The sequence below is a fragment of the Falco punctatus genome (assembly GCF_963210335.1).
Source record: "Falco punctatus genome assembly, chromosome: Z".
NCBI classification, from domain to species: domain Eukaryota; kingdom Metazoa; phylum Chordata; class Aves; order Falconiformes; family Falconidae; genus Falco; species Falco punctatus.
In genome coordinates, this window is record NC_137586.1 from 41,043,624 (window position 1) to 41,057,134 (window position 13,511).

Consider the following 13,511-nt stretch of genomic DNA (forward strand, 5'->3'; position numbering starts at 1 on the left):
TGACAGGAAGAATATAATTACTCTGTAGTTTGTTCCTGGCACTGCAAGAACTGGCTCTAAAATTAAGCTAAAATGTTTTATTGATAAGCAGACCTTGGAGATTTTATTGCATACCATGATCAGATGGAAAATTCAGGAGTGATTTTGCCTCTGATTTTCTAACAGTTTATGCAGTTTACGTGCAGTACAATGGACTTACTAACATTACTATAGGTTTCAGCAGTTACTACACTGCTGTGTGTATAATTGTAGTACTTTGGGTCTTACACATATTTCACCTTGTCCTGAGGAAAAGATTGTGAAATAGAGAAAACATCATTTCACCATGATTCAGCTGATTCTGAAGAAGACTCAAAACTATGTGGCTCTGAAAGATTTAGAAATAAGGCATGCTGTAATGTGTGATTATACTGCAGTTATGAATGCATTCTAAAATAGTTCATAAATTATGACATCCCCACCAAAATGACAGAATTCTGGTTTATGAGACACACTAAACGAGGTTCATAGTCCATCCCATTTTATTCACCACCCTTTATGCTTCTTTGAGCCACAGCTATTTTGAAAGCACTATCTATGACATGAAAGAAACAAGGATAGGAATTTTCCTATTTATCAACATGAAAATACATGCAATCATGCCAGTATGCCTAAAGTTATATGACTTCATTAGACTAGACCTTGGAAATCAGAAGTTTCTGAGGAGAATAAAAACAAGCAGAAATATCTTTTATGCTTTTTTCTACGAGCAAATTTACTTCCCTGAACTCCAATATGTAACTGAGAAGGCTGCCTGTGACTGTCCTGTAGCAGAGGACAGTCCCTGTACCCTGAAGATGACCTGCCACCCTGACAGACCTATGAGATGTTGAGTCACTTCAGTAGAAATCTGAGCAGTGTTCACACAGAGGCCAGCAGTAAGCTGACCCGGAATCTTCCTTTGGTGCAGAGAAGACCGTGGCATCCCAAGCTCAGCTTGAAGATCCGCTATGTGCAGGGAGCCCAGAAACCCGGCTGCTAACACTCAGTCAGATGTTAAAGAGTTTTGTTATGGTATACCTTAAAAAAGGTATCAGGACCCTTGATTATAAACTTGGGAAAAGCACAGAGATCACGAGTGGATTTCAATGGGAACTGCAGGAACACACAGATTACTACTAGTTCAAGTGCCAAAATCGACATCAGGGTGGCTGTGACTGTGTCAAGTATGTAGATTGAGTTCTCAAATTTCATGGAAATCCCAGGGAGAAATTTTGGTTCATGTGACTGGACAGATGCTCTGCAGATACTCCCATTGTTTGGTGTACCCTGTTCCTTACTTTTCAGCTACTGCTCCAGCTGGGCTTGAAGTCACACTGCACCTGCTTGTGCTAGTGAGCTGTGTGATAAGAAGAGGGATGAAGGAAAAAGAAGGACTGAACCCCATGCCTGCAGATGTTATGTAAGTCACAAGCAGAAATCATGTGCTTATCTGTGGTCACCTACACTAAGCCTAGCAGTCCATCAACAGTAAGTAGTTCTCAGGTGGAGAGCTTCAAGCCTAGCTAACTTCTGTGGAAGATTCACCTATATTTTGTGCAGTACAAAGAAGGAAGAGGACTTTTTTTTTTTTTTTGTGGCAAAATGAAAGTTGTATCCTTCTAATCAATACCTATGCTACTTAACATAGGACACTTCTGTTCTCCTGACTTATAAATGCCTTCTGCAGAATACTTGAATATGAATAAGAAGCTTTACCTATAGCCTAAGCAGCTGCAGACTTACAGAAGAAAGTTAATTTGGAAAACTGATGGGTAGAAGAGAATCCTGAGAACGCCTGCTGACAAGGCCCGACTTTGGAAGAGTAAGCAGACAGAAGTAAATGTAAATGGATTTAACAACTAGCTTTTCCACAACCGAATAGGAAGATGCCCTTTCTCGAACACCCTGTCACAGAGGTGCCGCAAGTACCGCTGAGGGGCCAGCTGTGCTCTGCGGTGGGTCTGTTGGGGCTGGCTGGACTGGCCGTGCCCAGCACAGGGCACCCCGTGTCTCTTCTTGCAGGGGCAGCCCCTCTCTGCCCCTGAGCTCACCACACAAACCCAACACTGCATGCTGCAAAAACCTCAGGGGTTTGCCTACCCATGAAGTATTTTAACTTAATTTCAAACCTAATTGCTGCAGTTCCAGCAGCAAGCTGGATGATAATTATATTCTTCCTGCCATCATCAAAGAAATGCATTTCAGCTGTTTGGCAAAGCAAGCGCCCTGTGAGCGCAGGAGGCCTCAGCACTGCCAGTCACTCAGGGCAAATGTGACCCAGATCTTTCAGCTTGATTCAGCAGCTCCTCGAGCCAGAAAACATGACAGCATGAACGCCAAGCTCTTTGGAGAAGTATCTTAAGCTCAACTTGGCTTAGTCACTAAGCTAATAATACCAGTTCTGCCACTTTCAAATAGCTGAGAGGTGTAGTAATTTCTACACGCGCCGAGCCTGGTGAAAACACTTATTCAAAACATCGTTATGTCTACTACACTTAAAACTCCTCGGACAAGCTAACCGCTATCTTAAAAACAAACAAATAGTCCTCTGCCCATCTGAAAACCTCGTGTTGGCCCCGGAATTCGTACGAGACGACCCCGGCAACGGGCGGAGGCACGCAAGGAGCCCGCGCCCCCCGCCCCAGGCGGACCGCGCCCCTCCCGCCCCGCGTGCGCAGCCGCACCAGGCAGCCACACGGCGCCTGCGCGCAGGAACGCCGCCCATGGCGCATGCGCACAGCGCGACGTTGGGGGCGCCGCGTTTGGACAGCTGGCGGGAGGAGGGCGGGGCGGAGGCGGCGGGGTGGCCGGGGCCCCGCCCCCTCGGGCCGCGCCGCGGGGCGGGGCGCCGCAGCGTGCGTGTGGGGGGCGGGGCGGGGCCGCGGCCAGGCAGGGTCGGAAGACGGAGCCGGGGGCGCGGCGGCGCTGTTACAGCCGCTGTCGCCGCTGCCGGGGCGGCGACGGGGCAGGATGGTGTTTGAGTCGCTGGTCGTGGACGTCCTGAACCGTTTTCTCGGTGACTACGTGGTGAACCTGGACAGCTCCCAGCTGAAGCTGGGCATCTGGGGAGGTACGGGGCTGCCGCGCCGCGGGGGGCCGCGCCGCCCGGCCCAGCCGGTCTGCCTGCCTGCCCGCACGCCGCCCTCAGCACCCCGCGGCGCTTCCCGCCCTGCCGGGCCCGGGGCCGCCCTGCGGCCCGCGCGAAGGGGGCGGCCGGGGCGCTGTCCCTCCGGCCCGGGTCGGGCCGCGCCCGCCGCCGCGCTGGGCTGCCTGCCCGCAGTTCTGCCGCCGCTCCGCCCGCTGGGCAGCCCGGCAGCTTAAAAATAGTCGTGAGGGCGGGAGGGCTGGGGAGGCGGCGTCCGCGGGGGGCGTGGAGCAGCCGGCTGCGGCAGCGGGGGGCGGCGGGGCGGGAGGCGTCCGCGGGGCCGGGAGGAGCCGCAAAGCGAGGGACAGATAAAACCCGGCCAGAGTGCTTCAGGTGCACGAATGCTTGGTGGGGCTTTACGTTTTCTTCTGGAGCTGATGTTGCTGTCTTGCCCTGGCTGGGCGCTTGCGGGTGTCGGGACCCGCGCGGTCCGTTTGCGGAGGGCTGGGCGGGCCGCGGCGCCGCGCCGGCGCCTGGCCTGAGGCGGGCGGGCTGGAGCCCTACCCCGAAATCGGGAGCGGGGTCTCGATAGCGTTGAAGTTGCCGGCAGTGTGCGGAGGAAGTTAGCAGCCTCCCTGCAAACAGCAGTGACATGCCGTTTCTTTTTCGTAGCCTTGAATAACTTGTCATTTTTAAAGTTAAAGGACGAGGAATAGAAACGGTCTTAGGCGTTTGCAGAGGCTGAGACCAACTGTGCTAGGCGGGGTAGGTAATGGTCAATGTCAGTTCTGAAGTGTGCTGTGTGAACGTGCCCTGTTGAGATCTCTTTAGTAACGTATGCACAAGAAGGTGGGGACGAAGGTCTCTTTCCGGTATGTCTGGGCAAAGCGAGGCAGCAGCAGAAGAGTAAGACACGTGCAATTAACAGATAGGTGTGCAGTGACAACTCCTGGCTCAGTTTTGCGTATGCATTCCAGATTTCTGCAGCATCAGCAAAAGAAAAAAATAGAGATGCAGGTTTTTCTGATGTGTGCATTCGTGTGTCTGCAAGTGTGGTGCAGTCTCAAGGTATTCCCTACCTATAATTCCATTCTTGGGTACTCACGTTTATGAATCAGATTTTGGAAGCTTCTCCTGGAGTTTTTTGTTTTGCATCTTGGACGTTTTTCTTTCGTGATTCTGTTTTCTGAAATGGCGTCCTTATTTGATTTCATCTCTGCAGTAGTTTTCCTTCAGTTAGACAAGGCATTTGTAGGATCGTTGCAAAGTTCACTCTCTTGTGTGAAGCCCTAACACTGCAACAGCACGTGTAAGTGCTGAAGAGAAAGAGTAGTCCTTGATCTGTAGAAGGCTCAATATAGCATATTTATTACAGATTTTATGTGTGCAGCTTATGTGAAAAGATTGATTTTAGCGTGTCTGTCAGCAGAAGTATGTCAAACTAATCGTTTGTTTTGTGTCCTTAACAAGCTCTTTAGTTATCATAGTTTCTTCTTTCTGTTCAGGGAAGCCAAGGAAAATATTTAAAGTAAAATAGGGAAAATTCTGTAAATGTTTTGGCCAATGTTTATACATTACAAAAAGGTAAAAACTTGTTTTTTCCAGCTCTGTAGATTGCTGAGGGTTACTCTTGGCAGCTTATGCTTCTGTGAGGCAAAACTCTTACCAGGTTAGGTGCACATTAGAGCTCTCACTTTAAAAAAAAAAACCTGAATTTTTTTTTGCTTCTGAATGACTGAGTACTCAAGTGAGATTTTTTTTTTTTTTTAGATGCTGTATGGAACAAGTTATGACCTGATCGTTTATAGCTAGCCTATTTAAATTAAGACTGGTAACCTATTAGTAGATTGTGGATATATGTGTAAAAACTTTGTGTAGTTTCAGCTTCTGTAAATTTGGGAGCTTTGTTAATGACTTTTAATGAACATGGCTAACTTTCTCATTATGCATAACCGAAATGAGAATTCAGCATGCCATTGAAGGTCTCCAGATTCAATCTGTAGTAAAGTTTTGATGATTTGGCTCCAAACAACATACATGAACACAGTAGCAACTGCAAAAATGTGTTAAAATGTTGTTGCCTTGCCTGCCGCTTAAGAAAATCCCCAGATTGAAGGGTAAAAATGCAGATTGTCTCAACACTAAAGAAAAATGTGATGTCTGAAAAACATACTCATGGCTGAAAGTTGCAAGAACTGAATGACCTGAAATAAAAAAGGCAGTGCATAAAGGAGAATGTAGGGCAATCTGTACACATGAGAAAGGTAATTTGAACATGTAAGACTACTATTGAAATGGCCAAGGCTTAGGAAAGTATGTAACTGGGAAGGAAATTTTATTCCTTTAAAACTCCGTAGTGTAAAGCAGAACAAAAAGCTACTGTGTTAGGCAGCCATCAAGGAAAGATATTGGATGGCTAATGCTAGGAAGAATGGTGTTTTAAATCTCATCCTGTTCCGGTCTTCACTTTAAAGGATATTTCCAATGAGCTGCGTTAACAAATATGTAAGTACTAGGCTTAGATAAACAGGCAAGAGAAGTATTTAGGTAAGTTAGATGTCTTTGAGTGCTGTAGACCTAACAAAGTTGTATTTCAGTACCTGAAGAAATGCCTGAAGCAATGTGAGGTGTTGACAGTTGTCTCTGAGAAGTGCCACTGAGATTTCCAAACAGTACGAGAGACTGAACAGTTTGACCAGAGTCCATGTGGCAACTATTTTCTTTTGAGTGGGTCTAAATAACTTTTAATTCATTGTCTTGGTCAGACCCTCGGTACAGCCCTTTAAAATATTTAATTCTCTGTTGACTCTGCACATTTACTTGTTAGACAGTCTCAAGCATAACTTATTTAACACAAATTAATTGGCTAGCTGGTGTCTCTTACTGGGGCAGCTACATAGCTACATTTGTAGAGATGATACAGGCAGGTAATTGACAAAAGTTTCTCAGCACACAAGCACTTTTAACTTTTTTTCCATCTAACCTATTTTATAATAGAAGATGACTACTTTTGCATGCCTTGCCTTGTTTAGGTATAGCAGACGCAGCCCCCCCCCCCCCCCCCCCCCCAACATATTAGTAATTTGAATTGACTGAGGGGTGAAGTTTCTGCTGCCTGTCATGACCTATTTCACAATAGATGTCAATAGAAGAGGTATTTGGCAGCATGGGATCCTCAAAGACTTACAGTTTGCCTCTAGAAAACATGCTTAAACAGGAATAATTAACAGCACAAACACAAGTGGGAAATGACTGGCAAAAGCAGCAGTTTCTATAAAAGTGATCAAAGGTGGTCACAAGCTAGCAGTGCTGTTGCTAAAAACCATAAATTCTGTTAAAATATGTAAGGAGGAGTATTGGATACTGGTCAGATACCAGCTGAGGTATTTTCTTTCATCTCTCTCAGCTGCCTTCCTGGTGCCCACCTCCCTTCCCTCCATGCTTATTTACAGAGATGTGATTAATACACAGGTTAAATCTGCAGGATTTTAATGTGGGTTAATTTTCTTCCCCCTCTTTAGCTTCTGTTGACATCCTTAACACAATTTCATTTAGGCCTCTTTGGTGAAATGACTTACTGAGTGTTTTCTTATTTTCTAGCTCTCTTCTTGCAAGCTTTCTTGGTAGTAGATACTGGTTCATGCATTCAAATTCATGAAGTGATTTTGAGTATCTAAACCTAAAACTATAAACCTGTTCTAGAATTTTGACAAATGTTTGATTTTGTTGAATCATTTACGATGTCCAGAGATCTATAAAACTAAGAATTTGCTTTGTAATATAGCTGAAATAAAACCTAGACTGTGCTATAAGTATTTATAAATGTTCTGGCTTTTATTGTTGTTTTTTGGCTGTTAGCCTGCAAGTTTCAACGTAGATATTTATACAACTCCAGTTACTTGTATATACTATATATAATCATGGTTGCTTAGTTGGGCAATTCTTAACCCATCAGACGGGGTTTTATCTGGATGCATTTCTGTTGTCAAAACAAAACATCCAATTGCCTGCAACAGTGGGGGAAAACAACAACCCCAAAACCCCAACAGAACCAAACAACCAATTTTTGATGTATTTTGAAATTCTTGCAATTAAAAGCCATCGGCAGTGCTCCAAGATGGTACAATTCAGTAGCTGTGTTATGATCTGTAACAGGCCTTTGTTCCCTGATTTTTCTGCTTCTGTTTATAAGGTGTTCCCCCACCCCAGTAGAACAGTCAGGATACAGTGCAATTGCACTTGGAGTGCAAGTGAAGCAGCTGAGTGTGATAGAGACTAAATGTTGGCAATGAAAGAGAATGTTGACATGGTCAGCTACTGCATTTCGAATCTTGAGTGTTAAAATTGGTTGCCAGCTGAGGTGTGGTAACTTTGAACATTCCTGCAAGTAAACAGAACTATTTGTGATCTCTCTCTTGCAGTCTCTCTCAAGTGTAGGAAGAAGAAAGGTTGCGTAAATACATAAAACATAAGGGCTTAACATTCACTATGGTCAGACTCTCAGTCAAGGTTTTCATAAGTAAACTGGTATTTTAGTGAATGTGTTCCAGTAATTTTATCCTAAAATTGAGATAATTGAAGTTTTACTGATTTCTAGCTCTTCTAATAATTTTCACTGAAACCTTTAAACTTACTAATTGTAAAATCATAAGTATAGGAAAAATGTTAAAGAATTATTTACCCCACTTCCCAATATTTCATGTAGAATTGTCAAAGCCTTCTTGTTTGAAACAGTATCAATCCTGTGTTCATTCTCTGCCACTATGATGTGCTCAGATAAAACGAGCTGTAGGCCTCCATTACAAAATACTGTTTGAAAGTGCTTGAGATAATAACCCGTGCTTACTCCGCAGTACTTTTTCAGAAGCATTAGGCTTGCCAAATTATTGCAGTTTAAGTTACTGTGCCTAACCTGAAATGTGGCATGAGCCAAAACCTTGATAAATGAGAGGTAATGTCAATAATGGAAGTAAAGAAACTAAACTCAACTTGAGCTGTTCCATGTGTCATGTAGTCTTAGAGTTTGCCTATGAACGTTTTTACCATTAGTGGTGTCTTGGAGAAGCAAAAGCTTTTTTTTTGTGTGTCACATAATGGAGCTTTTTCTAATGAGTGTTAAAATGGTCTGTGCAGGGTCAGCTTTATCAGGGAAAAAATTTAGAGTAGAATCGAACCCAATGATATATAAAAAATATCACCTGGTTATTACCTACAAAGACTATGTTGACTAGTTGTAGTTACAGACCACTGCTGGGAATGCTTTCTTTGAACCATTTTTTTTTCTTTTTCTTTTCCTTTTCCTTTTCTAATGCTCCTGTCAATATGTGTATATTATAAAGCTTAGAATCAGAACGACCAGCTCTCAAAAAGGCATCCTTCTGCATGTACTATTTCTCTGGAGAGTCTGGTGGTGGCACATGTCAGATATGTAGACTTTTACTGGAAACCGATAATAGATCATTATAATGCATAAATTAAATCTTTAAAGACTGTAAGTATTTTGCAAGTACAAGATGGATGGATTAGTTTGCCTGATCACTTCTTCCACAGTGGTTCAATAACTTGAGCCAACTGTTTTAATGAATACATTTTTGAGATCAGGGTTCTGTTTCCCAAAATCAGCAGTACTTTGAACAGTAGTCTAATGCCATTAGCACTATCTAGTCGCAAGAATATTTCTTGCAGTTGAAGCTTCTGTCTCCCCATATGTTTGGCCATTTCTAACTTGTGTCCCCAAAAGGAAAACATTACTGGGTCAATCAAATCTTCATTTGCAGTCTCAAGTTGTATTCTTTTCCAGGCCCGTAATCTCCTTCTGGTTTCCTGAATCTCATTTATGTCCCTAATCAGCTGTATCAAGTGTCTGCTCTGTGTGCATGTATTAACACTATACAAGTAATTCAGAGGTAACTGTTGCAGGTGTTCCATCCTTCTAGAATTTGCAGAAGACATTGCTTCAGACGATGTGCATGTTTTTAAGTTACGAGTTTCCTGGTCCCTTCCAATGTTCCTTTGTGTCTGATGCAAGTGTCTGATGGCAAGTATGCTGTAAAAATGGATCTTGCAATTCAAATTTTCTGTGTTTACAGGGTACTGAATTTATTGTTTTAAGACATTTTAAAATTAGATTTACTGAAATCTTCCTGTGAACTTCTATAAGCCTATAAATATAACTTGCAAATCTTAAGATCTTTTGAAGGCTAAAAATTCACTCAAAATTTAATGTTGCTGGATTTCCAACAAGCACAGGAAGCAGATGGTTGAGGAAAAAGAAGCAAACTTCTAATTTCAGAATGGCTCCTTACAAAACGTGACAGTAATTTCCAACACTTTGAGGAATCTTAGGTTCTTTTCCATGGACATGCAAGCTCCATGAAAAAAATCTAAGATATAATTTTGTAGCATGAATGAACAGTGTGCTCTTAATCATATTTCATGGGTATTTGAGGTGTAGGTTGTGGGTATCTTTCACAGCAGAGAGTTGAAGAACCACAGGTCAGGGACCACTTACTCAGACTTCAGGATGTTTAGTGTGCATCACAATTACTTTGCTCATTGTAGCTTTACTTATTGACTACTTTGCTTTTAGGAGCTGTAGCACTGAAGAATCTTGAAATAAAAGAAAATGCACTGGTAAGTTATTGAAAATAAAAATAAAATGCTAGCAGAAATGATTCTTGAATGATGTTTTGGGTTGTACATGATTTTTTTGGTTCTTATGTTAAGATACACTATCATTTAAATGAAAATTTGCTGTTTTTTTCTCTAAACTTGTGTGCTAGTCTAATTAATTTGAGATTAAATTTAAAGGTGAATTTGTATGCTGGTTTTATTTAGTGTTTTCTCCTCAAAACCAAAACTCAGCATTACTGAAAGAATATGTTTAGGTCAAAAGCAATACTGAAAGACCTTTGTTTTTTCTATAGCTCATGAAGCTAGAAACTTGCTCTGGGGAATGTATTTAGCCTAGCATGGCTTAACAGTTTAAATCAGTAACCAGATGCTTGCTTATTCCATTATATTGAATGGGTTTTTTTCAGTGGTTGAAAGCTAGATTTGTTGTTAAGGTTATCATTATCTTTTTCCTATATGGGAATATTTCACGAGTTGCTAAAATGAGCTTAAATCTTCTAAAATACTTTCTTTCAGAGTCAGCTGGATGTGCCATTCAAAGTTAAAGCAGGACATATTGGTAAGTTACATTTTATCATACACCCATGCAGGAGTTAAACATACTACTTTTCCTTGCAAGTGGCTCTAGGCGTCCTGAGCAAGTAATCTTCCTGGTTTCCTTGATTTGCATACTTCGTACACTCTGAAGTTTGTCTCCTAAAAAGACCCTGTTTGAAGCTCCTTTTCTTGAGTTCAGATGGTAAAGTTAAAATATACTAGAGCATTGTCTAATCACTTCAATGTGAATGAGAAGAGAACCTAACACAACAAAGATGAGCACATGAGCAGGACTGGATCTCATCCCCTGTCTTAGCAAGACTCCATGTTATTTTGCCTTCCACTTCCCTTCCTATCCTGCTTCCCTGTTTTTGTTACTATGAAAAGTTTTTTCATTGCAAGTTGATTGTCTTTTAAGTTAGTGGATTCTTAAAGCAAAGTCTAAAGCCATTATGTTTCGCTTAGATCTACCCTGGAAGTATATATATTTTTCCTGTGAATGACTTAATAGTTTATTAAGACTGGCGCTTCTGTGAAGAATGAGATACACTGTAATCTCAGGATCCTCATGTTCACAAGGCATACACACTACTTTTAAGACTGTCTTCCATAGAAGAAGAAAAGTGTGTATTTCAAAAATTCTGGTTTTGTGGGTATTTAGCTGACTGATCTCATGTGAGCAGCCCATGCTTTTCTTGTTTATGAGAGTGCTGTAGTGGATTTACAAGGAGGGAGAGGTTGGTATTAGGAAGAAGGCATATAATTCAAGGGGGTAAGGAGAAGTCCTGTAGACTTAATAGTTCTGCTTGCCTCATGTTCATTTATGTGCTGTGTGAAACAAACAACCCAAAGAACATGTGCCTCAGATGCACTATTTTTTCTGTTCAGTGTAACAATTGTTAAGAGATTTTGTGGTTGATGTTGATTATATTTCTGATGTTTGGGTTTTTTTTCTCCCAGTTAGCTATTTAACTGTATACCTCAACCTTTTTCTTTTGTGTTTGTAGGTCAGCTTAACCTACAGATTCCATGGCAAAACCTTTATACTCAACCTGTTGAGGCAGTTCTTGATGGAGTTTATTTGCTTATTGTGCCCACAGCCAGTAAGTTAATGTGGAGAAAAAAGTGAATATAGACTGGTGGTATTTCAGAAGTACCCAGAATGGGTTGATACTGTTTTTGGGAGCTTTATTTTTAGTAAATACTCCTAGCATGTACATAGTTAGATGATTGGAATGGGGTGTCTTTCAGCAGTTTAGATTGTCACAGTTTTTTTTCTGTTACATAACTATTAACAAAATGTGAAAATCACTGCTTTTGAAACAGCATCTTCCAAAAATGTGTAAGGTTTTTTGTATCATACCTTTTTATATTGTTTATTTAGGCATAAAATATGATTCTGAAAAAGAAGCCAGGCAGCTCTTGGAAGCAAGACAAAGGGAATTGCAAAGGATAGAGGAAGCAAAGCAGAAAATAGCTGACCAAGGTAGGAGTCAGAAAAGCTAATGAAAGTGATATTACTTATTTTAATCAAGAAAGATGTTGCAATTGTCACTTTAAGTGTTTTAGATTCCTGTTTTCCTCTTGATACTTCAACCTAATAGTTACAGATTTTTAGGTGTAGCTAGCATCAATATTGCAGAACAGGCATCCTGAAAATAAGAAGGTTCAAGCACTGACATGATCTGATATAAACAAGGCTTTTGAAATATTGCTTGTTTGGGTCATACGTTGCGGGACGTTGTTTCCTCTTCTTTCACAAGAAGCAATTTAACTTTGTTTCCAGTAGCAAACAATTTTTATGGTTAGACTTTTTAAAAGATCCTGTTTAATATGTTCTTTGATACATGTTAAGTCTTACCATGTTAAATTCAACTTCTGGTACTTTCAAGAAATATGTATTGGCTGCCGTGAGTATCAATGGGTGCAAGTCATACTTCTGAACATCTTGATCCTTAATGAAGCAGTCGATAAAGTTGAAGTCACCTAGTCTAAGTATAGAAATGTTATAGATTATACTGAAAGGACATGTTTTTATATGACTAGAGTACAATGTAATAGAAAGTTTAAATATCTATAGTACAATCTTTATTATGTTACTGTTTTCTCAAGTATAGTTTTAAAAATACTTCAATGCAAACAAAATATTAAATAATTTTCCTTTAACTTAGATAAAGTAAAAGAAGAGAAACAAGACACTTTTGTAGAAAAACTAGTCACTCAGGTCATCAAAAATCTTCAGGTGAAAATTTCCAACATCCATATTCGCTATGAAGATGATGTAAGTACTTCTGTATATCTCAGCATAACAGATAGTGCACTGTAACATGAAATTAGGAACCTGTCTGATTTCTTTTCTCCTAGTTGCTTTCCATGTCAAGAGAGTACTAGTAAAGTTTTGGAAGTTTCATAGTCTTAAAAAAAAAGTAAAATAAAAAAAATCTTGTATCAAAGCGTGAAGATGTTTATAAGCATATGATTGGGTACAAAGAAGATACAGTTGTCAGATCTTTGCTATATATAAATATAATGTTGGCTGTTTACTTTGGAATCTAAATTTAGAGCGTAAGATAATCCTTTTTTGACATTTCCCCCCTACTCTATCAGATCACAAATCGGAATAACCCCTTGTCATTTGGGATTTCTCTTCAGAATCTAAGTTTGCAGGTAATTTTATTTTTTATTTTAAAAGCAAGTTGATGTATATTGATAGGTTAAGTTATCTTTTTGTGTATTACTGTGCTGTCTGGTAACATGCTGTTTAGTGAGAGTACCGGTAAGTATGAGCAATGCACAATGGTAACTACTTGGTTTATCAAATCCAGCATAAATATTGTGGTGGGGTGCCATTGAAGATAAAGTGCTACCATTAAAACAGACCTTCGGAGGAAATTTTTGTTCTTCTGCCTGTTGCACTTCATGGTTGACAGATACTAGGCTATGCTGGATTTGGGCTATTCAGAATCTATGAATATTTTATGGAAACTGCCATGAGCCCTAAGAAAGGAAGTTTGCACTTGACACTGGGGAGGCAGGAGGAGGACAGGGAAGAGGATGACATATTGTTTAAAACTGGAGCTCAGTTCTTTGGTCTGCATGCTCCACTTTAAAGTGCTGATAGTATCATCATAGACTGTATACATCTTTTTTTTTTTCCTGGAAGACTACCTAGTAGTAGCAATATGCAGATTCTGCTAATTTGCTCTGATTCAGTAGTTTTGTAACTGGTAATTTT

General features: G+C 40.9%; 1 protein-coding gene across 5 annotated transcripts in view; it reads left to right on the forward strand.

The window, feature by feature from the left end:
* The first annotated feature begins 214 nt into the window (after positions 1-214).
* Positions 215-13,511, forward strand: part of VPS13A (vacuolar protein sorting 13 homolog A) — a 115,268-nt gene continuing 101,971 nt past the window's right edge. For 3 of the 5 annotated variants that reach the window (XM_080371674.1, XM_080371673.1, XM_080371672.1), the window contains exons 1-7: positions 220-3,091; positions 9,696-9,739; positions 10,256-10,298; positions 11,284-11,379; positions 11,661-11,762; positions 12,448-12,557; positions 12,884-12,943. In XM_080371674.1, the coding sequence (XP_080227800.1) occupies positions 2,752-3,091; positions 9,696-9,739; positions 10,256-10,298; positions 11,284-11,379; positions 11,661-11,762; positions 12,448-12,557; positions 12,884-12,943 (795 nt within the window). In that variant the 5' untranslated portion in view covers positions 220-2,751. Of the gene's footprint in view, positions 3,092-9,695; positions 9,740-10,255; positions 10,299-11,283; positions 11,380-11,660; positions 11,763-12,447; positions 12,558-12,883; positions 12,944-13,511 lie in introns of all 5 variants that reach the window. The other 2 variants (XR_013924803.1, XM_080371671.1) reach the window with 2 other exon arrangements.